At 45.6% G+C, this 24,556-nt stretch overlaps 3 protein-coding genes across 4 annotated transcripts in view; all 3 read left to right on the top strand.

Moving 5' to 3' along the window:
• Window positions 1-170: 170 nt before the first annotated feature.
• On the top strand, window positions 171-4,770 carry zgc:152830 (uncharacterized protein LOC767682 homolog). The gene is made up of 16 exons (XM_060054459.1): window positions 171-283; window positions 790-831; window positions 917-1,007; window positions 1,279-1,427; window positions 1,563-1,671; window positions 1,794-1,921; window positions 2,013-2,112; window positions 2,228-2,303; window positions 2,399-2,484; window positions 2,659-2,763; window positions 2,982-3,057; window positions 3,198-3,316; window positions 3,497-3,580; window positions 3,725-3,782; window positions 3,926-4,107; window positions 4,292-4,770. Exons 1-16 carry the CDS (start codon window positions 273-275, stop codon window positions 4,418-4,420), a joined length of 1,545 nt encoding a protein of 514 aa, XP_059910442.1. The 5' UTR covers window positions 171-272; the 3' UTR covers window positions 4,421-4,770.
• A 581-nt stretch (window positions 4,771-5,351) lies between these two features.
• pcna (proliferating cell nuclear antigen) lies at window positions 5,352-8,102 on the top strand. The gene is made up of 6 exons (XM_060054469.1): window positions 5,352-5,764; window positions 6,607-6,704; window positions 6,792-6,859; window positions 7,040-7,234; window positions 7,327-7,450; window positions 7,562-8,102. The coding sequence occupies exons 1-6, from the start codon at window positions 5,544-5,546 to the stop codon at window positions 7,636-7,638; spliced, it is 783 nt and encodes a 260-aa protein (XP_059910452.1). The 5' UTR covers window positions 5,352-5,543; the 3' UTR covers window positions 7,639-8,102.
• Window positions 8,103-16,367: 8,265 nt separating this feature from the next.
• Window positions 16,368-24,556, top strand: part of kcnip3b (Kv channel interacting protein 3b, calsenilin) — a 38,300-nt gene continuing 30,111 nt past the window's right edge. Inside the window, exons 1-2 of one of the 2 annotated variants that reach the window (XM_060054471.1) lie at window positions 16,368-16,525; window positions 24,035-24,212. In XM_060054471.1, coding sequence (XP_059910454.1) covers window positions 16,520-16,525; window positions 24,035-24,212 — 184 coding nt within the window. In that variant the 5' untranslated portion in view covers window positions 16,368-16,519. Of the gene's footprint in view, window positions 16,526-24,034; window positions 24,220-24,556 lie in introns of both variants that reach the window. The other variant, XM_060054470.1, reaches the window with a different exon arrangement.

Raw genomic sequence — 24,556 nt, 5'->3', positions numbered from 1 at the left:
AAACAATAATGTTAAAACCGGTACTAACTAGTGCGCATTCAATATTTATGTATTTATTGTGGACTGAAAAGAAATACATTTAAGTCATGCAAAAAATACCATAACGTTATTGTTCTTTTTAATGATTCTTGAATAAGAAAATACAAAAGAACTACAACTCCCGGCTTCCAGCCAGAATATCACGTGATCCGCATGGTAGCAGATGAAAGGTAGGGAGCGATCAGTGTCTCACGTCCCTCTTCTCCAGAAGACGTCGGAGCAGAAAGGCTGCAATGTGTACCAGGTATGGTTCTAGCTGTGTTTGCTAGCCAATTGATGTTTAACTACATATTTGTACTGTAAGCTTGCCAGCAGGTCAAACTATTTAGTTGTATGTGTGTGTCATTAGGACTATATGGTTCACTTACTTTAGACTCATTATTCATAATCGGCTTGTCTTACACTTTCTGTTTATAAATATTTCTAAGTGCAAATGGCTTATGCGGACAAAAAAGCCGTATATTTGTGTGCGTGAAGAAACGTTATTAAACGTAATGTTAGTCTTGTCGTCTGGGCAATAACGGGAAAGCCCAAATCCCTGTTGAAGATTAATTAAAACGAGGTTAATGGCGCTTGTAGAGTTCCAGACTTTGACCTACTGTACTGTTCATCCATTGTATAGTTCTAGATAAAGAACAAAGGGAATAGGGGTAATATTCCGACAATATTGGTCTTTATCATGTTCCGTCTATTAAAAAACCCAATTGATGATGGAGATAAGATGTTTATTTATTTATTTTTCATTTGCAGAATCCAACCAATCGAGTTGATCACAGACTGCAAGAACCAGAAGTGAGTTTTGACGGATCTCAGATTCTCTGTAAGCTAGTTAATGTTTTCCATGGCTCACTAATGATTTCTTCTCTTTATTTTCTAGTTTTGATGGCATCGTTCTGGTGACTCAGAGCATTAAAACTCTGCCTGAAGAGCTGCAATGGCTGAAGTCCCCTCTGGAGGACTACAGCTCGGTGTGTGTCTCCCTTTTACTTTACTACTTCTCCTTAGCTTCTCCATCACACACTCACACACTCACACAGCCATAAGGGGGAGGAACTGTAAAGCTTGGGGAGCAGGAAGTGAAAGCCTCTGAAGGGGAAATGTAAGTGTTTGTATTTCTCCTTTTGGACTCGCGCGCAACAACACATGGGGTCACATGATCAGATAAATGTATTCTTGCTCGTAGACTGTCTGACTTTGTTGCTTGCTGAGCACTTGCCTGACCTGTGGTCCTCCCTGCAGGTGGACCGTGCCTTGGGCGAGGAGGCTGTCGTCCTCCAGGTCCCTGGTTGCCCTGGCAACCGGCTCCTGTTTGCTTCCACTGGCCCGGTGAACCGTGACTACGATGACGTCAGGCGCTACAGCGATGCGGCTATCTGTGGCATCAAGCGGTGGGTTCTGTGAAGGGGGAGGCCGGGGGAAACGGTGGTTGTATTGCCATTGTTACTGTTTTAAAAGTGCTTTAGCGATGCAATGAATTATTAGTAGCACGCAACTCTCAACCTTCTCCAATTTCTCTTTTACAGGGCCATGAAGGCTGGTATGCAGCGCCCCCTGCTGGTGTGTCCTCCACACAAAGACTATGAGACGAGCACACTGGTGGCTGCCCTGGGGGCTCTTCATGCTCTTTACATGGTGCGAAACGCGTATCACTGTGTGAACAGGATTTATGTGTGTTCTCTCTGCCTCGCTGGTCCCCAAGGCATGTGTTAAACATTCAGTGTGATCTTATATTGGTGTTTCACCCTCTGCTGTAGCCCATTGAAGTGAGGGAAGCGAATGCGAACCCCATTCCATACAAGGTGTGTGTTCTGGGCCTGTGGGTTGCAAAGAAGGAGGAGGGAAAGAAAATTATTGATCTGGCCATTGCTCTCGAGAGTGGCAGGTGAGCGAGTTCAATCCCTTTCTTGGATGTATGTTTCTTTTTGGTTGTTTTCCTGCTCTGCTCATCGGCCAACACTTATCTGTCCTTTCAGACTGGTTTGCCGTGACATCGGTGGCTCAGACCCCGAGCGTATGGCGGCTCCCCGTGTGGCCGACTATGTGCAGGAGCTCTTCAAGGACAGCCCTGTGACGGTGGGCTTTATTCGATCAACGACCTTTTGTTTGTGTGGCTATTAATTATTATCTACGTGCGTGTGATGTCGGATTAAATATCAAAGATGGGTATTGTGTGCTGCCCGTACTCTAGGTGGAGATAGTGAGTGACGTGAAGGTCCTGGAGAAGGAATACCCCTGCCTGGCCGCTGTAAACCGATGTGCCCATGGTAGGTCCCCTCATCCGCAGCCACCAGTCCGATGAGCAGCACTCTGAACACGTGCGTGCCGCTAACTGGCTGGGTTTCTGCTCCTTCTGATGCAGCCGTCCAGCGCCACCAGGCCAGAGTCATCAAGCTGCTGTACTGTGGAGAGGGACCCGTTACGACCACTCTGATGCTGGTGGGCAAGGTGAGAGGCCACCCGCCTTCTGACATAGGACATGTTGGCATCAGAGAAAGAGTTTAACGGAGCGTGAAGAGACCATAGCTCATAGCGTCATTAGATGAATTATATCTTGACATGCTGTGATGATACTATTGATTTTATGATTTAAAAACAATGTAATTCCTTGTTTTCTTCCAGGGTATCACCTACGACACGGGTGGCGCGGACATCAAAGCTGGAGGCTTCATGGCAGGCATGCACAGGGACAAGTGTGGAGCCGCTGCTGTCGCTGGCTTCTTCCAGGTGAACAGAGCCCTGATCATATTGGTTTGAAAAGCAAGCGTATGGTTGTCCCGTGGTAGTCCCGGGCTCGGATCATTGTGGAGGGGTTACATTTGATTAGAATGGAATCCTAGGTTTACACATGGTGGAGAAGGTAGAGCAACATCCTGTCTGGCATGACTTCAGAACATCCTACACTGGCTGTTGTGTTTCCAACTGTCCCTCCCTGTGTCGTTTAGACTCTGGCCAAGTTGAAGCCCAAGCATCTAAAGGTGATGGGTTCCATGGCGATGGTGAGGAACAGCGTAGGCTCAGGTGAGGTGAAGCCATTCTGGTCTGGTCCTGATGCTCTTTACCACTATACGTCTGTGCAGGCGTAGTATCGGATACACAGTCACCATTAGCATTGACCCGTGCTCTGTCACTGACATGCTCCTCTCCGTGGCGGCTGGTAGACTGCTACGTGGCCGACGAGCTGATTGTGTCCCGCGCCGGACGACGGGTGAGGGTTGGAAACACTGACGCCGAGGGACGCATGGTCATGGTGGACCTGCTCTGTGAGATGAAGGAGAAGGTGAGAACCTCAACTTTACCGTCTACACACCTCACTCGTACGTTTATTCGTTTACTAAACAACTTTACAGTTTAAAGTTGTATCAATGAATCATCTCAATTACAATCATCTCAGCTTTCCGAGCTTGCTGTGGTAGATCTTTGTTTACGTGTATTCTTCTGCTTGTATTCCCTCCCTTAGGCTGTGCGTGAGGTGTCTCCACAGCTGTTTACTATTGCCACGCTGACCGGCCATGCCATCAGGGCCATGGGACCAAACTACTCTGTATGTGTAGCCGCAAAATGAGTTACAGTCGATATATTTGCATGAATATTGATCCTAGTCTTGCACAAATTGGGTAAGGATTGACAACAGTATAAGGGGATGCTTGCTGAGTTCTGTATTTTTTTGTATTCATTTATTCTATAGATCATCATGGATAATGGTCCAGCCCATCGTGCTGGAAATGCTTCCAAGTGGCAGAAAGGTAGGACTCATTTCATCAGATTTCAATATGGTCATCTCTTCGTATTTACGTGTAGTTGTGAGAGTTCCTGATTTGAAGTTCACATCCTCCGTCTAACAGTTGCTCTCTCTCGTTCCTTTTTTTTCCCCCTTCTTCCTGGGCAGCCGGGGATGTCTTGGGGGATGTCTTTGAGATCTCCAGCATCAGGCGTGAGGACTACGAGTTCCACAAGGGCCAGTCTGAATATGAAGACATCCTGCAGAGCAACAACCTGCCCTCCTCAGCCACTCCGAGAGGACACCAGGCACCTGCTGCCTTCCTCATCATGGCCTCAGGGCTGGACAAGGTACAGAGTCACTCCTCCATCACAACTATTACTGTTCAGTTGTGTAGCAGACGCTTTTATTCAAAGCGAGGCACACTTAATGTCATTGGAGGTGCTGAAGATTGACCAATAGTCAATTCCCTGCCCGTGTTTCTACCCTTTTTGTTTCCTAACCCATTGGTACTGTGTTGGTTCCCCAAAACAGTTCGGTGTGGACTCGGACAAGCCCCTGCCGTACTCCCACATCGACATCGCCGGCTCCAGTGGCCCCTTCCCCGGGATTCCAACAGGAGCCCCCATTCTCGCCATGGCAACCCACTATATCAATCTGTAATACGCTTGTTCCGAGCTCAACACCAGCCCATGAGCCAATCAAAACGGAGGGAAATCAGTCTACAGTAGTTTGTGTCCAACATGGACTACTGCTCTGATCAAACATGAATCTGAGTTGTGTTTGTGTCTTCTCCTTCCTTGGAAGGCGCACCCTTTTCTCAGTTTGTGCCTATGTTCCCCATTCTTAACATAAGTGGCCTATATCCATGTACTCAGGTGTGGGGACACAGCACTACACAAATACCATTTTTTTTATTGTGTGTTTTGTTACTGTGTGTCAAGGGAACGGCCGTATGATTAAATCTAAACTGCCATAACAAGCACTCCACTCAATAAAAAAATGAAATGTAATCTCGTTTTCTGAATCCATTTATTGGGGAGTTGTTGGAGATTTCTTAGATTAGATTAAGTCCTTTATTTTGTGCGTGTATTATGAGTAGTTAAATTCTTTAATTATTTAACTTTTAGTGTATTTTGCAGACAAGCACAGAGGTTTAGCTACTGTAACGTTGAACTGACTTCGTATTGAGATATAACCCTGTGTATATCTCCACACAGTCGTTTTCCTTTAGAATATCCAATGTTTTTTAGAAGCTTGAGGTTCTCAACAAAGTGTCTTCTACAAGATAAGAAAAGCCACCCACAGACATAATGAGGTACTTTCCCATCTCAGTTATTCATAGCAAATTATATTATTTTAATAATAAATAGCATAACAGTCTTTTTAGTGTTTTTTAGCTCATTTATATAAGTGAACTAAATATATGAAGAGTTCATTGACACAAGGGAATAACACTCGCAAACGCATACAGATCTGAATCCGACCTCTTAAAAATGGCGCGCTTCATGTACTCCTTTTGGTCAAGGGAAGGGACGTTTGGCAACACGGAAATGACGTTATTACGCAAGTCTTTAAAAGTTTACGCTGGCGCGCGCTTTCCGAGCATTCTTTATCCACTGCTGTGTGATGCTGTAGCGTGAGCTGTTTTGCTCCACAAACAACCCATTATTACCGCCAAGGTTTGATCGACTGCCCTATTTCTTTGCCGGCTGTCTAAATTCGACGACTAAGGTCGCAGCAAGTTTTGATTCTTTAACTCACGCCAACAAATACAACTTTAAACATGTTCGAGGCACGCTTGGTCCAGGGCTCAATCCTGAAGAAAGTATTGGAGGCTCTGAAGGATCTCATCACAGAAGCGTGTTGGGATGTCAGCTCGTTCGGTATTTCGCTGCAGAGTATGGACTCATCTCACGTCTCTCTGGTCCAGCTCACACTCCGAAGCGATGGGTTTGACTCCTACCGCTGCGACAGAAACCTCGCCATGGGAGTCAACCTCAGCAGGTGAGAACTCTAATCATGACACATCTGACCATGTGTGAAAGTGCCTCTTCAAGGATTGTATTTGTTCTTTAAACTGCCTTACTGTTTCACTGTATATTATGTGACGGTGGTACTTGGCCTGCTTGTGAGTACCGTTAGCACAGTGCCTGGACTAATGCCTGGATAGTCTAGTTGGTAAAGACAAATGATGGGGATTTGTACTCACTCGCGCTATTTATATATTTACCAGCCTTAAGAGGTCGATAAATGCGAGCTAAATGTCCATGCGCTTTTATTATAAAGGCGTACGTAGATGCTAGTTCCTAAAGCTTATGTCACAAAGAAGCCATCTTGCTTGGAGAGAGCTGCCCGAGCAAGCCTTTATGGTTGGAGCGTAAACGGGAGTTCTCGCCCATGACATCAAAGATCGTAGTTATATTAATTTTGTTTCTCGAATAGTTCTATTGTCTTCCACACGATTTCTCAAGGTTTAAACAAATCCATTGTTGTGGTTCGAAACCTTAGGCGCGCTTCGAAGTCCTTATTCACTACGTCATTCGAGCGCCAAAGTCCTTTGGTGGATGGCGGGAAATATTGAACCCGGGAACTTCTCCTTCCGCTTCACATGTATGACAGCTTCAGCCGCTGAACTCTTTGTCCATATGGTTCACTATGCTGCAAGACCAAACGCACAGTTAAACTTCATTCGATCATTTGCCCCGTTTTTTTGTATTGCTGTCGATGTTTAGCCATGTGCTCTAAACAACAACTCTGTTATGATCCGCATCCATAAGAATACATTTTAAAAAGTCATTCTAAAAGTATGTTGCACATTTCTGATTTTTTTTTTGTCTTTCTCACAGTATGTCAAAGATCCTGAAGTGTGCTGGAAATGAAGATATCATCACCCTCAGAGCAGAAGACAATGCTGACACGCTCGTTCTTGTGTTTGAAACCATCAGTAAGTGTCAGCCTTTCAGCTGTGTATTTACCTTGACGTCACGTCCCCAAAATACAATTGTTAAATGTTTCCATGTGACAATTTCAGACCAGGAGAAAGTCTCAGACTATGAGATGAAGCTCATGGACCTTGATGTGGAGCAACTGGGGATCCCAGTAAGTGTTTGATACATTAAGCTATTTAATATGCTTAAGATTCTGTTATGGAGGGGGGGGGAGGCACAAGCACATATTTCAAGGAAGAAAACTTTTTTTTTGTATGTAAACACTACAGAGAAGCACCACTAGGTGGTACCCACGCGCTTGGTCTAACCGTGTGTCTGCTTGTGCTTCCAGGAGCAGGAGTACAGCTGTGTGGTGAAGATGCCGTCGGGGGAGTTTGCCCGTATCTGCCGGGACCTCTCCCAGATCGGAGACGCCGTCATGATCTCCTGTGCCAAGGACGGAGTCAAGTTCTCCGCCACCGGAGAGCTCGGCACCGGGAACGTCAAGCTGTCCCAGACCAGCAACGTTGACAAGGAGGACGAGGCTGTAAGTCCTTCTCTGTTCACCGTGAAGCCATGTGGGCTGGTTTTGGCCTCGTAACCCGTTGTATTAAAACGCGTTTGTTTTCTGTGTTGTAGGTGACCATTGAGATGAACGAGCCGGTGCAGCTGATCTTCGCCCTGAACTACCTGAACTTTTTCACCAAAGCAACGCCGCTATCCAAGACCGTCATTCTCAGCATGTCTGCAGATATCCCCCTAGGTCAGTGATGGAGATCATGTTTGCCAATTGGATCAGTTTATTCGTCATTCTTTTTACTACACGCATGTCCCCCCCCTATCTCGAACTAACCAAACGTATTTTTATTTCCAGTGGTCGAGTACAAAATCGCAGACATGGGTCACGTCAAATACTACCTGGCCCCCAAGATCGACGAGGAGGCCTCCTAAGCGCTCCTCCAGTGGGAGTGGGGGTGTTCCCTCGAGGACAGGAGATCCAGAGGACTTGATGCACACAATGAGACTCACTCTTGGCCACATCCCATGGGTGAATCAAGGCCACTTCCGGGCAGAGCTGCAGTAAAGAGTGTAGGCAAATACTGATTTACATGCATACAAATATGGTCTTGGCAGTTTAACATTCTTGCGATCCCTCTAGTGTGTATGAGTTGGAGAGCTGTCTCGTCATCAAACCGGCCCTTAAGAAATCTTTGGCACTTCCATCACCCCCCTCCTCCTGTTTTCCGTGGTTCACTTAACTTTAATTTAGTGAAGCAAATCTCTCAGCAGCCCACCCTTTTCTTGTAGATATGCGACTGTAAATACTTACTGTGGTTTTATGTCAGCCAACCAAGACCACATTCTTTTTGTTTTTGTATTCAATGCCCAAATTATTAAAGTTGTTTTGAAAGTAATTCCATTTCCTCTCCTTTATGTTTTGCAATACGAGTTTTCCATACAAATAGCTGAGTCTTCACTATTTCAAAGCTTTGGCTTAGTCAGTTTTGTGTGCTTATTGAACCTATTGCTTGCATAAACATAACGTAAATATCTTGCTTGATTCCATTGAAAGGGAATGAAATGGCACTTTCCTGAAGCTTCACTCCCAAGTAAAATGAATAATAAATATGAATGTAATCATATGGTAATGAATTATCCAAACGATAATGGCCTGAATAAAATAAGTAGTTCAGCCTCCTCAAACAAGTCTACATAGATATGTCAAGGTTACCTTAAACTACCAGCTAGTTGAAATGTTGCATTGTTACTTCAAAGTGATTTGTGTAACCCCCTCTATCCACACAAGCTTAATCTGTCTGCCCTACTTTATAACTGATCAATACATGGAGAGCTATTAGTTTGAGGACTGGCATCAGTTCAATGCACTCAGCTGAATTAATTAAACTACCAGTATTCATGACAATAACAAACCTTATAAAGTCAGTAAAACCTGTGGACATTCATTATGGGATTAACCACAATTCATCTGACGCATCTGCCTGTGGACATATCAGGTGAATGGCCAAGGGCAGACATGCTGCACCAAATGTGCCTGTATTTGCTATTTCGTTACTCTGAGCTTGTATTACAAAGTCCCTGCCGTGCCTTAATTCTGTCTGTTTATGGTTCAATACCTTATTTCCCTAAGAATATGCTATTTGGTTTGCAGCACCGCCTTAATTCAGGACACACAGGAATAATCAATGTGTAGTCATGAATGTTTGGAAATATCTTTCCCATCTTGGTTCCTCTGAGCCTGCCACAAGGCCACTGGCCCTCATCCTTGTAAATGTATCATTTAGATCGGGTTGATTTAGGCAGTGTGCATTAGAAGTTCACCAGCAGCCCAGTGGTGTAGACAGAAGCAGATTATAACCTCGGAGTAGATTGGTTGTGTAATCCCAGGGGGGATTTTTTTTGGCGAAGGTCAAATGAAGCTCGGGTCCAATTCTCTGAGCTGGACGGACAGAGGGCTCCATAAAGATAGAGGGAACAGATAAAACCACAATATGACAGCCAGATGGAGAGAGAGAAAGCGAGCGAAAGAGGGAGGGAGTATGAGGAACCGAGAGACAGAGAATGGGGGTGGCGGGGGGTGATTAGAAGAAGCACAAGAGAGGATGGTAGGATTAGAGAAACGAGAGAGAGAGGCAGGGAGAATAGGAAAAGAGGTCTGAGAGTAGAGGAAGAGGATGGGGAAAGGGACAGATGGGGAGATTGGGATTATTACATCCTGAAGGACAAAGACATTGCGATGAACCCAACGTCCAGGGCAAAGAGGACCAGGCCTGACTGCTAGAGGTCCACTCATGTCGCCCCCCCCAATAGAGGTCACTCTATTGGACAAACACAATTGCTAGGTTAACCCGTTCCCCGTATACAACAAAGATAGCTAGGATAAGATGCTACACAAATAACTATTTAAGTGTCAGGACGTACAACATAAAATAAGTGTAATTATGAAGAACCTCAAAGCATTACCATTCATCAATTCATTATGACGAACCTCTAAGCATTTATATTCACCACTTCATTATGACAAACCTCCGAGCATTAACATCAATCGCTTTATTATGATGAAACTCAAGGCATCACCATTCATTCCTTCATTGTGACAAACCTTCTAAGCAGCGGCCCAGTTGTGTGGTAAAAGCGGATTGTCGGACTGAACTCTAAGCAACACTGTGTGAGGCTGAGGAGAACACAGATCTGAGTATTTTTCCCCAAATTCAATATATCTATGTTGCTCTACAGTTAAATGAAGCCTTGGGAGATAATAGTGCAAGAAATGCTCATGGGACTGCTGGTTTTTCAGTAATGAGCCCTGTGTTTACTTGTGTAAACCCCTCGGAGACTATTTATTGTGTGTATGTGTGTGTGTTTGTGTGTGTTTGTATGTGTGTGTGTGTGTGTGTGTGTGTGTGTGTGTGTGTGTGTGTGTGTGTGTGCGTGTGTGTGTGTGTGTGTGTGTGTGTGTGTGTGTGCTTGCGTGTACGCACCTGAGTGTGTGTGTGTGTTTGAGAAGGACAGAGGCTTTGTGCAAGGGACCATTAAAGCAATAGAGGGTCTAGCAATTTAAGAGTTTAAGAACATCTTAATTATTAATGAACTGCTGTCATCAAGGTTAAGATTAATTGCTTCTTAGCAGAACGGAAAGTGGGTGCACCTTGGGAGCAAGGTCAGTGCTTAGAGCGTACCATCAAGACCATAGTGTAAACTTATTAACCTTATGATTAAGAGCAAGACCATAAAGTAAACTTATTATCCTTTGGATTCAGAGCAAGACCATAAAGTTATCTTACTGTCCTTTAGATTTCAATAGGCAAACTGTTAGTTTATATGGGTAAAGAATGTAGCAGATGTACTGTTTCAAACTTTTTGCTTTGAAACGAGTGTAGCTGTAATAGCTTGGAAGTTGTTTCCTGAAATTTACCCTTTCATTGCTAGAATCATCTCTCTCTCTCTCTCTCTCTCTCTCTCTCTCTCTCTCTCTCTCTCTCTCTCTCTCTCTCTCTCTCTCTCTCTCTCTCTCTCTCTCTCTCTCTCTCTCTCTCTCTCTCTCTCTCCCTCTCTGTCTGTGTCTGGCCTTTAAATTGCTTTCTGGAGGCAGGGGACGGTGGCCAAGCAGATAAGGCCAATGTGATGAGACATTCTCTTTTGCTGTCTATCTTTGTCTTCTACGTGAAGTAGGGAGGAAGGATGAGGGAGGGAGAGAGAGAGAGAGAGAGAGAGAGAGAGAGAGAGAGAGAGAGAGAGAGAGAGAGAGAGAAAAGGGCTCAGGGACATCTTCTGAACAGGTTGCATGCTGGGAAATGCCTCAACAATTCAGCAGCCATCATGGACACATTGAATCATTTGAAATGGAAGTTGACACAGGTACAGTGAAGTTAATGTGAGCATTTATAGTTCGATCTAGGTAAAGTTCGAAACAATAACGACCAAGATATGACCTCGATACCGTCCACTTCCCCTGCGTGGCCTCCATTAAACACATGATCAATGGCGCGTCTGTTTCTGCATTCGTTAGCTCGGTGTCATAATATGTGCTAGCGACACAGCATCGGGGGGCAGCTGTTCCTGTGCTGGTGATGAAAGAGGGGGTACCCTCGACCGATGAATCACACGGTGCTCAGTGCAGGGGCGACCATGGAGAGATACGTCGTCCAACACCATTAAAAAAAGGGATTGTGGACCTGTGGCTTGATTGCGTGCAGCGGGAGTCAGAGTAAACACATGACATGGGCTCGGCCGCTGTAGTCCTTAGTGGACTGTATGGATGAGCACATTGTGGGCGGGATTTCGTCCAGAAGCTGTGTTTTGTGCAGGGAGGGGGACACGGTGGGAGAATGTTTTATGTTACACATGGATGGAACTCTGTGGAGCCTGACAGTGAGATGAGAGTGCATTGCCGCTGCTCTTTTTGTGTCTATAGGCCTACTACTATACGTGTTTTCTGCATTTGTTTTGTTTGGTTGACGCTATTCTATTTGACATTCCTTCTACTGTCCTGGAGTTTCTCAAATTCCACGCCAAGGAGAAATAAAGAAGCCTACCACCATCTTATTTGAGGCCTTTCGTAACGTCGAACTTCTGTCTTCCCTGGACTCGCATCAAGATGACCTCATTGGTGTCGAAGTACACATGCCTACACTTTATGTGTCCTCCATCTCCATATGATGACCTGAGGATGCAACTTGCTCTGCGTTGACATACTTCTACTCAACGATGGAGGGAGAGAGGGACTGATTGAACGGCTAATTTCTTCTCCAAATGTTTTGTTTTTTACCTGCGTTCTTGTCCTGCTCTTTGCCTCTATCCTTGTCACCCTCTGTCGAGGGATCCCTCCATCTGCTACTTAGCAACAGTTTCCAAGGCTACAAAGTTGCCCTCCGTTTGTCGCCCCCACCTCCACATAAGTCGCCCGGCGTCCCTCTGTTCTTTTGTGTCCACTGCCGATTGCATGGACGGTGAAGGAACACACAGTGAAAAGGCACAACTATTGGTCTGCATACGGCTGTCTGATTCACTGAAGGAAATCACCTACGAGTGGAACGTTAAAGGTGTTGAATGAGTTGGACTTATACAACAACTTGGTGTTGCATCATTCTTGTTGCTATATTAACATATACAGAAATCCCCTCTTAATGTCATTTGTGACTAAAGTTGTGAATTGAGAGATAATTGGCCCACCATGTTCTTATAAGGTAGCCACATACGAACCAATTAGAGAGGCTGCAGATCGCTGGTTCTGAGCCGGCCAAGATAACGTCCACGGACACACATGGGAATAATAATACAGAAATAGCATAAGGCTGTTGGATGGAGTCACACATGAATACAAATGTTGGTGCCGAAGAATCTATCTATTTCTATACATCTAAATATAGACATTTTCACCATAGAAACATGAACTAATTCCGAGGGGTGAATTTATGTGTGTTTGTGTGTTTGTGTGTGTGTGTGTGTGTGTGTGTGTGTGTGTGTGTGTGTGTGTGTGTGTGTGTGTGTGTGTGTGTGTGTGTGTGTGTGTGTGTGATTGTGTGATCATCTACGTGTGGGCACGTGTACATGTGTTTGTGTGTGTGTATGTGCGTGTGTGTGTGTTTACATGCTTGTGTGCTGCTCCGTGCTTGATGCATTTAATATGCGGGCATTATCACGTGTGTTGGTTCGCACATGTGTCCCGCACAGCTTATCCACAGCATTGTTCCAGCTGCGAGGTGGTCTCTATAGGGGTCTCCATTCGCTCAGGACGCCTGCAGGAGCCACAGGGGTTTCCAAGCAACCCAAACTCCCCCCCCCCCCCCCCCCCCCTTCTCATACACAGTACGTCAGTAAAGCCTTGCAGGCATAGCACATATGTTGAGATGAGATGCCTATTAAAACACAATATGTGTGCTAACAAACACTCAAACCTCTGTGTGTTTGTATGTGTCTGTGTGTGTGTGTGTGTGTGTGTGTGTGTGTGTGTGTGTGTGTGTGTGTGTGTGTGTGTGTGTGTGTGTGTGTGTGTGTGTGTGTGTGTGTGTGCATGTGTTTGTTTTATCCAACATTTAAATGTCACTGCTCCAGTTTATTAAATATCAATCATATCCTCATAGAATGGCATCAAAATCTAAAAAGCATGAAGATTTTAGTGCAAACGAACTAACGATTACAATCGTTGACTTTGCTGTTCTTATTGCTAGTGCTCAGAGCCAAACTCAGGCTATTGTTTGTCCATTAGTCATTTGAAAGTGACTCGCTGGTGGGTACGTGTTCAGCGGATTATGCTTTTGCAGTTCCCAGATTAAAAGTGCGTTTCAGCATTTAGGTTTGAATTGTTGTTAAGCCTTTTGTAATAGGCACCAAATGCCTAACATTGGACTCACGCCAGTGCTAATTTGCTACAAATGAGACAGGTACATTGTGCGGCTCACACAATCCACGCTGCGTGCTCGCCCCGGGCCTGTAGATTATACAGGGAAATTGGTCACAACCACGAAAGTCAGCGGAAAACACACTGATAACAAGCCCTGATACGGTGAATCCTAATGAAGCCCTAATGAACTGATCCGAACGCGGCACTAAAGCCACTGGTTTCTCCGGGGGAGGGCAGACTCACATGGGAACGGTAGATTAACAGACATTTTGCTCTCATAACGACATCCGGAGAGACTCATGCTGTACAGGGTGATTAAAGATGATTTCAGTTTTGCTTGCTTGAAAGAAAAGGCACGTTATTTATACACTTTGTTCCGCGTCACTTCCCCGTGTGCTGTTGCCAGCGTCCTCGTCTGATGCCGTGTGAGGTCAGCTTTATTTCGAGGATGTGTGTGAATCCTGGGCTCTGTCACACCGGCTGATCTGCCAAACAACACTGCATGGTTATTATTAGGACGCTGTCGATCAGAGGCTCACCACGTTATGGATATTCCAGTCCCCACCAGACACATAAAAGTGTGTGTGTGTGTGTGTGTGTGTGTGTGTGTGTGTGTGTGTGTGTGTGTGTGTGTGTGTGTGTGTGTGTGTGTGTGTGTGTGTGTGTGTGTGTGTGAGCGTATGCTTGTGTGTGTGTGTGTGTGTGTGTGTGTGTGTGTGTGTGTGTGTGTGTAATTTTGCGGGTGCATTTGCGTGTGTGTGCATGTGTGTGCGTGTGTGTGTCTGTGTGTGTGTGTGTGTGTGTGTGTGTGTGTGTGTGTGTGTGTGTGTGTGTGAGTGTGTGTGATTGTGTGTGTGTTTGTGTGCATGTGTGTCTGTGTATGTTTGAGTGTGTGTGTGTGTGTGTGTGTGTGTGTGTGTGTGTGTGTGCATGTGCATGGTAAATCTGCGATTATTGTGTTCCAGAAGAAAAAAGCACTCTGATGTTGGAGCCCATCTGCCCCTTCTTGCAGCGTTTGTTGTTGTTGTGGCTGTTTTGTCTTTTTTGGGTGGTGGGGGGAGCTGAGGTCAATCGACACTCTGCACCCATTCACGGAGATGAAGGAACGGACTGTGGAGAGCTCTGAGCAGATAAATCGACAATATGAGAGACAGATGGAGAGAGAGAGAGAGAGAGAGAGAGAGAGAGAGAGAGAGAGGGAGACAAAGACAGAGAGATAGACAGGGAGAGAGAGAGAGAGAGAGAGAGAGAGAGAGAGAGAGAGAGAGAGAGAGACAAAGACAGAGAGATAGAGAGATAGACAGGGGGAGAGAGTGAGAGAGAGAGAAAGCGAGAGGCAGGGAGACAGACAGAGGGAGAGAGGGATGGAGAATGAGAGAATGTGTCTGAGATAAGGAGAGTAGAGGACGAGGATGGGGAAAGGGACAGATAGGGAGATTGGGAGCATTACATCCGGAAGGACAAAGGCATTGCGATAAACCCACCGTCCAGGGCAAAGAGGGCCAGGCCTGACTGCTAGAGGTCCCCTCATCCCCCCCCCCGCCCCGAACACACACACACACACACACCCATGATGCCTCCAAATCAACTGGAAACTTGATTACATAGGCAAGCAGGAATGATTGCCTAATGGACAGACCTATAATCATCAACATTCATTACTTCTTTAAAACAAACCTCCTGATTCACCATCTCATCCTGAAAAACTCTAAGCATCAACATTCATCCCTTCATCTCATACCCTGAGCATAAACATTTATGATTTCTGACTGAGATGCTGACTTCTCAGCATCAACATTCACCACTTGTCACAAACCTTTAACCATCAACATTCATCACTTCATTATGACGAACCTCGGGCATCAACATTCACCACGTCATTATGATAAGCCTTTCAGTATCAACATTCATCACTTCATTAGGTGCTTCAGGTAAAGTTATCCCATTATGTAATCCTCCATCAATCAAAGCCAGGCAAAAAGGCTACATTCCAGTCATTCAGACTCATACTTCCGTTTTGTGCTGCCTGAAACACCTCCCTAATCAAGGGCAGCTCACTGGTGCAGTGTTGAATATTTCAGCAGTGATGTGAATATGAAGTTCAGAGATCACAGTAAAAGGTAGCAGGTGTTTTGAGTTTAATTATGCAATCAACTGACCCGGGTTGATTGTTAAACTGACCTCACACACACACACACACACACACACACACACACACACACACACACACACACACACACACACACACACACACACACACACACACACACACACACACACACACACACACCCAACACACTCCCTCTCTCGTTCTACCCCGTGCAGCTTTGTTGCTCCAAGGTCGCTCCAATTGATTCAATTCCTCCTGAGAAGAGGAGAAATTGCAAAGAGGCTTTTAATTGCATTCATGCAATCACTCACACACAAAACAACCTGCAGGCCCCCACCACACACACACGTCACACACACACTTTACTATGTGCGCTCATACACGAACACACACACACACACACACACACACACACACACACACACACACACACACACACACACACACACACACACACACACACACACACACACACACACACACACACACACACACACACACACACACACCTTGAACAAAACGGTCCTTGATTGAAATATTTCAATTTCAGTTGGCGTTGAGTGGTAGATATTCCTTGGTACAGGAAAATATATGTCCCTAAATGTAACTTTTACATATGTATCACAAGCCAATAATAACAACCTGGAATTCAACAATTCCTCCTTCGATCCGTCTCCCCTCCCTCATCCTCTTTGGCTGAATCCCCCTCCTCCCTCCCCCCCCCTCCTTTCGGTAGGCGAACATTCCTTCGCATCTCAGCTGAGCGGGCTGAGCGTCTGAGAGCAGAGGACACCAGAGGTAGCGCTGCGGCTGCAATCCGGGCGACTTTTACCGACACCCCGCGCACAGAGATCCCAAACATGCAGGTAATACATATATTCTCTTTTAAATCAAGCCAGTTCTGTTGATAGCCGACTGATGTCTGATTTGAACTGTGATTCACGTCACTAGAATCCCGTTGTAGTGGGCTATTCTCAATTAATGTTTTAGTGTGGTCGGTCTTTGGTTGATGGTGAACGGGCATGTTTTGTATGTGGGCGACGGGCGTCGTACAGCGACCCCATCCTTTATACTTTTTCCAAAGCTGAGTTTCGGAGTGAAGTTGCATAATAGTCTATCTATGTGCTTTCTGGTGGCAGGTCCGCACGCCACAGCGGACTCCGGATCAGTTTCCTTAAATTGTCACTTTACATCGCTTCTCGCACTGTGACTCCTTTCATCTTCTCTCGCTGAGTGTGTGTGTGTGTGTGTGTGTGTGTGTGTGTGTGTGTGTGTGTGTGTGTGTGTGTGTGTGTGTGTGTGTGCGTGCGTGCGTGCGTGTGTGTGCGTGTGCGTGTGCGTGTGTGTGTGTGTGTGTGTGTGTGTGTGTGTGTTTGTGTGCGTGTGTGTGTGTGTGTGTGTGTGTGTGGGTGGGTGAGTGGGTGTGTGTATGTGTGTTCCTGTGCGTGCTTGTTGGCGCAAGACAGACAGAAAACTCATGGGTCTATGGTGATTCATCCCGGCTACAGTCTGCAAATAGTCTTAACGCGCACAGACTGTAAGTTATTAGCTGATTTTGCACGGTTACAGAGGACTCAAAGGATCAATGTATAAGGAATCCCTGGTACTCTGATTATAGTCCCCCGTTAGGAGCCTCCAGAAGCCTGATCCCTCTCACTCCCATCCACTGTGGGTTTTATTTCCTTGCTGAAGTAATGGGTTTGCTTCCAAAAAAAAAAAATCGCCGTTCAAGAACCATTAATTCTCTTAACGAGCTATGAATCACCCATTTTAGCCGTCACTTCCATGTAGACCTTAATCTACCATCCAGCCATCCAGCCGGCTGGGTGGCATGCATCCATCACACCCCCTTAAAATAGTCAGAATACTATTGATAGGTGCATCATTACTGCAGTACAAAGGAGAGGCGCAGGAGTTAGATAACATTGTGTTTATCTTATCATATTTATCAAGTATGGCTGTGTACGAAAGGCAGGGCTTTAGAATAAAAATAGAGTGAACCATATAAAAGAAAGTTGTTGATATTGACTTCATGTTAATACATTACAACCCCAGAGCATTGTGTGAATTCATTGAATCCCTCCATTCTGTCGGTTTTAATCCATCATGATGTAGTATACTATTTGCATTGTTTTGTGTTTAAAGGAATAAACCACACGGGCTGGGGTAACAGGTGGTATATTAGTTCCAGGTTTAATATCTAAAAGACAAACAAGGCCCATCTTCAAGCAGCTCAAGTAAGATACAATGACACATTTGATTGTATGTTTCATGTTAATGTAAAATAACGTAGAAAACGCAATGTAAATGAAGGCAGCAATTTACATTTAAAGGGTAGTCGAGAGTTTCTGAACAAAAGCCAATGAACATTTTCACAGGTGTGGGCAAAATGTGTTTTATAAATCCTCTGTAAATAACAATATGAAAAAATGACAACAGCCGTTCTTCATTCAACATGTTATTCACAAACAGGCGTTTTAGCCCCTTTCACTAATCACAATTCTCTAGGATAACATAACTGATACAACGCAATAACACTATCACAAGAATGCAAAAACTAATCAGAAATAAGAAAACATCATTTATTTATTTAGTTATTTATTTAGTTGATAGGGACCAACTATATCAGTTGGTCCTAGATATCTCTCCTTCTGTCTACTCATGTCCATTCCAGCCAAAGTGACGCACCATTAACCCCCCTGGCGGTACAAGAGGCTTGGTTATCAGACTGGCCGAGGTGAACGTTTACATGCCTCGCTATGCACGTGTCTGTTTACATTTACATATGAAACATGCTTGGGTGGAGACTGCAGCACGTGTGTTAGTCACAGATGGCCTCCGCTGTTCACACTGGGTCCGGTCAGTGGGTTGCAACGCGTCATGAGTGATGTGATTAACAGGGTTGGATCAACCACTGACACACTTACATTAAATCAAGTCAATGAAAGATTTGCTTTTGCAGGATTCATGCGATGATATTGATAACAATATCATTGTGGTCTGTAGTCACGACCCAGGGGAACGTCCGCTTGATGCGGGCTCATTTGTTTAGAAGGTCTGAATAACAGACTCCATTGAAAATGTCATCGTTCAGGAAACCCTGCGAGAAAAATCTAATTTGCAATTTCTCATATACGGTTGGGATTTCTTCTCTGTGCGATTGCAAAGTGAAGGGCACAGGCACTCATCTGCGCACTCGCTCACTCGCTCACAGGCAAACACATTTGCACACACCTCGGAATTCATGACGGGGAGAGAATGGATTGAATTTAAATGATTGGTTGTTAAGAATGCCGGACAATCAATGATCAATATTGTGATTTACAAGAAAAATCAATTTTTACCTTTGGTGAGACATTTGGTGAGATATCTAAGAGATACAGTCCCTTGACAACGGCATAGAGATAATTAATTGAATATACACACACACACACACACACACACACACACACACACACACACACACACACACACACACACACACACACACACACACACACACACACACACACACACTAGAGCAGTTTTTTATTGGGAACTCACGGCATGTTCATGCTACCTTTCGAAGAGTATTTCCAAGCAGGTTGGGTTCTGTGTGCTGACTATTGTCACCGAGATGGAGAACTCATTTTCTCCATCCGCATCACAGCACCAGAAGGGTCTATTTGAGTCCCTCTCTCCATCTATTTGCATGTGAATGGGATGATTTCAGACCATGACACATGTGCCGGGGCTACACTGGGTCTGCTGAGTAGCAGAAATTCGGTATGGCGGGATTATCAAATATTAATTATATATTTCCCTTTTCCTTTTTTGAATCCGTCTTTTCCCATTTCTGTCTTGGTCTGTGACCTATTGCTCCCCTCTTTCACACCTCCTCACACACCTTCTCACCTACACACATCCGCACATACACACACTCTCTCTACATTATGTCACCTGTCACCATGTCCCGAGCTGAGCCTATACGAGCCGCCCTGAGTACATCTGGCGCGTGTGTGTGTTTGTGTCTTTTGGTGGGGGGGTAGGTGTGTGTGTGTGTGTGTGTGCCTACATACGTACGTATATGTGTGGGTGTTTGTAGGTTTCTATGGTTTGCTTTAGGGAAAAGAGTGAGAGAGAGTTCTAGTGCAGGAAAGTGCAGTTAAAGAGTGTGGTTGGTACATGGGGTGGAATGGACAGACATGATGGAGGATATAGATGGGGGCTGACTCCTTGGGCCCAGAGTTAGAAGAGTGATGAATACGCATGAGCGCGGAGACAACTGCAATCCATTCCCGGCACGAACACAAACTGAAGAGGCGTGGCTTGAATTCAATTCTAAACAATTGGATTGGCGGATGGAAGAGCCAATGGAAGAGGAGAGTGAGATTACTTCTTATGCACTGCTCTGCGAGAAGTGTTAATCAGATAACTTATTTATGGAACCTCCTCATCCATGACGCTACACTGCAGAGTCCCCCCCGCCCTGCCCGCCAGCGCGCTCTCGCTCTCTCTCTCTCTCTCTCTCTCTCTCTCTCTCTCTCTCTCTCTCTCTCTCTCTCTCTCTCTCTCTCTCTCTCTCTCTCTCTCTCTCTCTCTCTCTCTCTCTCCTCTCTCTCTCTCTCTCTCCTCTCCCCCTTTGGTCCCCCCCAGCTCTGTCCATTAGTGAGGAGCCTTTGATACATGTGCAACTCCATCCATTTCTCCACTCTCTCTTGCATCTCCCCCTTCTTGTTTCTCACCTCCCCCCACCCACCCCCTTTCTATTGAACTCCCCTCTACTCCTCTGCTGCACTCTCTCTCTCTCTCTCTCTCTCTCTCTCTCTCTCTCTCTCTCTCTCTCTCTCTCTCTCTCTCTCTCTCTCTCTCTCTCTCTCTCTCTCTCTCTCTCTCTATCTCCCCCCCTGCGCTCTGTCTCTATATCTCTCCCTCTCTCACTCTCTCTGTCTCTCTCTGTCTCTATATCTCTCCCTCTCTGTCTCTCTCTGTCTCTCTCTCTTTCTGTCTCTCTCTCTGTCTGTGTCTCTCTCTGTCTGTGTCTCTCATCCATATCATTACAATATACAGTACAGTAACAATGGCCTACTGCAGATTTCCTGCTTGGTCTGAATGACAGGATGGCTTATCTTAAATAATGGAAGGTCAGTGTCTCTCCCACGCTCACACTCAACATGTCTGGTTGTGTGAAAGAGGGGAAAGAGAATACATACAGAGTATTTGCGCAGTGTTTGTTTCTCAAGTGAAGGGAAGTCACTGCATTTATGGAGCACATGTAAAAACAACCTGGGTTGCCGACGTGCAGTACATCTTAGGTCAATTAATTCAGAGCAATTTGTGCGTATGTGTTTGTTTATATGTATTTTGTGTATGTGTGTATACGTGTGAATGGATGTGTTTGTTGATGTGCACACATATAAACAATTTTGGGTTGTGCGTACGTGTGTGTGTGTGTGTGTGTGTGTGTGTGTGTGTGTGTGTGTGTGTGTGTGTGTGTGTGTGTGTGTGTGTGTGTGTGTGTGTGTGTGTGTGTGTGTGTGTGTGTATGTGTGTGTGTGTGGGTGTGTGTGTGTGTGTGTCCTGCAAATGTGGCTGTGAGAGATTATGCACCGCGAGTTTATCAGAGTGCCCAGTGGTCCATGAATAAAACAGAAAGATGCTTCAGGATCTTCTTCTGTTTACACGCTGTCTGCCTGCACTGGTTCAACTCTCTGTGCTCTCCTTCTGGTGGCTGCTCTCACGTCGTAAACCCCGGGGGGACCTCAGCCAGGCTGTCTGTTGTGTTTTGAACTGTATTCCTTCTGACATTCCTTCAGACGTACTTTCTAATAAAGCTAGCAGGAATGTTTGTCATTTCGCAGCGTCAGCCCATTTGATTTCACAGATCCATAGCTCATAGTCAGTCTAGTCCGGAGCGTGCGTGCGTGCGTGCGTGTGTGTGTGTGTGTGTGTGTGCGTGCGCGCGTGCGTGCGTGCGTGGTGCGTGCGTGCGTGCGGTGCGTGCGTGCGTGCGTGCGTGCGTGCGTGCGTTTGTCTGTCTGTGTAACTGAAGTTAAATCTGTGGCTCTGTTTCTGTGGTTCTCGTGTGTGGGTTTGCCGCTGTGAGATCACACATCCATATCAAAGCCCTCCGTCCTCCACCACTCTCACATCACGGGACAGCCCCTGTCCTCTGGCTCCGACCCTGGCTGTCCTCTTCCCTCCCCTCCCTCCCTCCCATAGCATGGGCAGCGTCCATTATGCTAATAGCCAGTGGCTCATCCAAGAAGACGAGCAGACAATCTTTATTCTAACGTCCCAGTGACTCCCTTTATCCTCTCTCTCTATCACTCTGTCTCTCTTTCTCTCTGTCTCTCTCTCTCTCTGTCTCTCTCGCTTACTTTCTCACTCCTCTTTTTCTCTCTATGTTCCTCTCTCTTCCTATATATATGTACACTCGTCCTCTCTTTGCTATTTCTCATTCAGGTCCTGATTGCTTATTTTATTTCTTCTTCGTTCTCTGTCACTCTCTGCCTGATCAGAATGGAGGATATGCATGTTCAGAATCTCAATGGAATCCAAAGCCATATAAAGTGCTCTATATTTGTGTTCTATTGCGTTCTCTCTCTCTCTTTCTCTCTTTCCCCTCCCTCCCTGCAGGGTAAACAGAGCTTCTGTTTGTCTTGTATTTACCTCTTTCATCTGCTATCACACACGTCGTTCAGTCCTGATGTGTGTGTGTGTGTGTGTGTGTGTGTGTGTGTGTGTGTGTGTGTGTGTGTGTGTGTGTGTGTGTGTGTGTGTGTGTGTGTTTGTGTGTTTCATTTATTTTGCATGCATGCATGTGTGTGTGTGTGTGTGTGTGTGTGTGTGTGTGTGTGTGTGTGTGTGTGTGTGTGTGTGTGTGTGTGTGTGTGTGTGTGTGTGTGTGTGCATGGTAAAGCAGACAAAGCAGTGACTGATACCAGTGGGTCTCAAAGATGATCCAATCCAATTTTAAAGGGTTCAAATTACATCACAAGAAATTCCATCACATTGCATCAAATCAAGTCAAGTGAGATGAATGTTACTCAACCTTGAACTGTTAACACTGTACAGTGGAGCACTGCTACATTGGGTCAAAAAAGACCGATGCACACTATGCATTGCGCTCAACAATATATACATAACAATGCATCAAGAAGAATGCCAATTTGAAATATTGAACAATAACCTAACCCTTGACCTTTTGCACACTTTGAGAGATCACGTCTTGCCATTCTCCATAAGTTATGTTTTTATTGTTTGTTGCACCTTTTCTTCATCGTTCTCTGTTTAACCTTGTCTTATTCACATCTCCTCTCGTTGGGGTTAGGGTTAGGGGTTTAATCAGTGTGTTTACCTCCCTCTGTGTCAGTTCATCTGTGTTCCTCTGTGTCAAATGTCCCAGCGTTATCACTAGAGATATATACGGCTCCTGGTTCTTGATTCCTGCTTGTTCTTCCCGACTACGCCTTTTGCCTTCTCCCTGCCGGAGCTTATTTTCCTGATCATAGGACTGATACCCTGTGTACCGACCCACCACGCCTTTGTCTTTTCCCTGCCGGGTTTGAAAACTGGCTCACCGAGCTGATAACCCGTGTACTGATCCCAGTTTCTACCAGAAAAGACAATTCGAGTCGTTCTTTTTTTTATCTACCTCCTGTGGTTCCACCAGCCGTTAAAAAATTAGGATTTTGTTGTTTTGCTTCAAGATTAACATTTAAATAACTATTTGGTCGGAACATAAATATTTATCACATGGCATTTACCCCTCTAAGACTAGCGAGATCATAATAAAATGAATGAGCTGAAAATTGCCAGCCAAAAAAATTATCTAAAGGATTTAATACGGCTGAGATCATAACAGATCCATTTGATAGAGTGATTCTCTGCCGACAACGGCGGAGCTGATTTATTCTCAAACAACCAGGAACAATCTCCCACCTGTATCGGCCTGCGCTAGAAAGAGAACCACGTTGAGATGTCTCTGGCGTGGATGACCGGGCTGACCCGGAGCTGGTGTCAGCCTGGGAGTGTGACAGACCCCCATGACCCCTGACAGGAACCAGCGAGAGAGAGAGAGAGAGAGAGAGAGAGAGAGAGAGAGAGAGAGAGAGAGAGAGAGAGAGACATGGAAGAAGCCCTGGGGAAAGTTGTTGCAGCCGTTATTGATGAGGCACAGTGTGATAGTGCACAAACAGACTCAGCCTAGTGAGAACTTAATGCTAGAATAAACTAGGGTCATTCCCCTCTTCTGAAACCAAGAACAATATAAGCACGTGTTAGTTATGAACACACATCTCTGCTATGAGCTGTTCCAGCCTGATCTCTGAACCTTGTCTCACTATCCCTTCTCTCTCTCCCCCTCGCCCCCACTCTGGTGTATGTGTGTTTAGGAGGATGGAGGCAAGGTGACTGACGGCAGCCTGCTGGGTGATGCCAACGGCCTGGAGCCTGGCCCCGGCAGAGTGAAGGATTCTGGGAAGTGGCAGAAGCCGCGCTTCTCCCGGAAAGCCCTGATGAAGTGCTGCCTGGTCAAGTGGATCATCGCCAGCACACAGCCTCAGGACAAAGGTGAGAGGTCACGTCACGTGTGTGCGTGTGTGTGTGTGTGTGTGTGTGTGTGTGTGTGTGTGTGTGTGTGTGTGTGTGTGTGTGTGTGTGTGTGTGTGTGTGTGTATGAATGCTTGAATGCGTCGTGTACGTGTGTGTGTGCACGTATGTATGGATATGTGCGTGTGTGTGTGCGTGTCGGTGGGTGTGTGGACATGTGTATGTGTAGGTGGTGTCAAATGCCGCAGGCTCACTTGGAGGTAAGTGGGCTACAAGTCTGACTAACTGCATTGGGATCGATAAGCCGATCGACTTTTCGAGCCTTGTATCAGTAGAGCTGTCCTGGGTCCATCTGCAACGGGTCA

Source organism: Gadus macrocephalus, chromosome 6 (genome assembly GCF_031168955.1).
Source record: "Gadus macrocephalus chromosome 6, ASM3116895v1".
Classification (NCBI taxonomy): domain Eukaryota; kingdom Metazoa; phylum Chordata; class Actinopteri; order Gadiformes; family Gadidae; genus Gadus; species Gadus macrocephalus.
The sequence above is the reverse complement of the archived record's forward strand: the minus strand, read 5'-3'. Positions and strand labels throughout refer to the sequence as shown.

Excerpts from the sequence above, each read along its gene's own strand:
- zgc:152830 (XM_060054459.1), top strand. Across the intron at positions 832-916 it reads ACAGACTGCAAGAACCAGAA|TTTTGATGGCATCGTTCTGG; the intron begins GTGAGTTTTGAC and ends TTTATTTTCTAG. Across the intron at positions 3,317-3,496 it reads TCTGTGAGATGAAGGAGAAG|GCTGTGCGTGAGGTGTCTCC; the intron begins GTGAGAACCTCA and ends TCCCTCCCTTAG.
- pcna (XM_060054469.1), top strand. The coding sequence starts at position 5,544 with ATGTTCGAGGCACGCTTGGTCCAGGGCTCAATCCTGAAGAAAGTATTG. Across the intron at positions 5,765-6,606 it reads ATGGGAGTCAACCTCAGCAG|TATGTCAAAGATCCTGAAGT; the intron begins GTGAGAACTCTA and ends TCTTTCTCACAG. Across the intron at positions 7,235-7,326 it reads TTGACAAGGAGGACGAGGCT|GTGACCATTGAGATGAACGA; the intron begins GTAAGTCCTTCT and ends TCTGTGTTGTAG.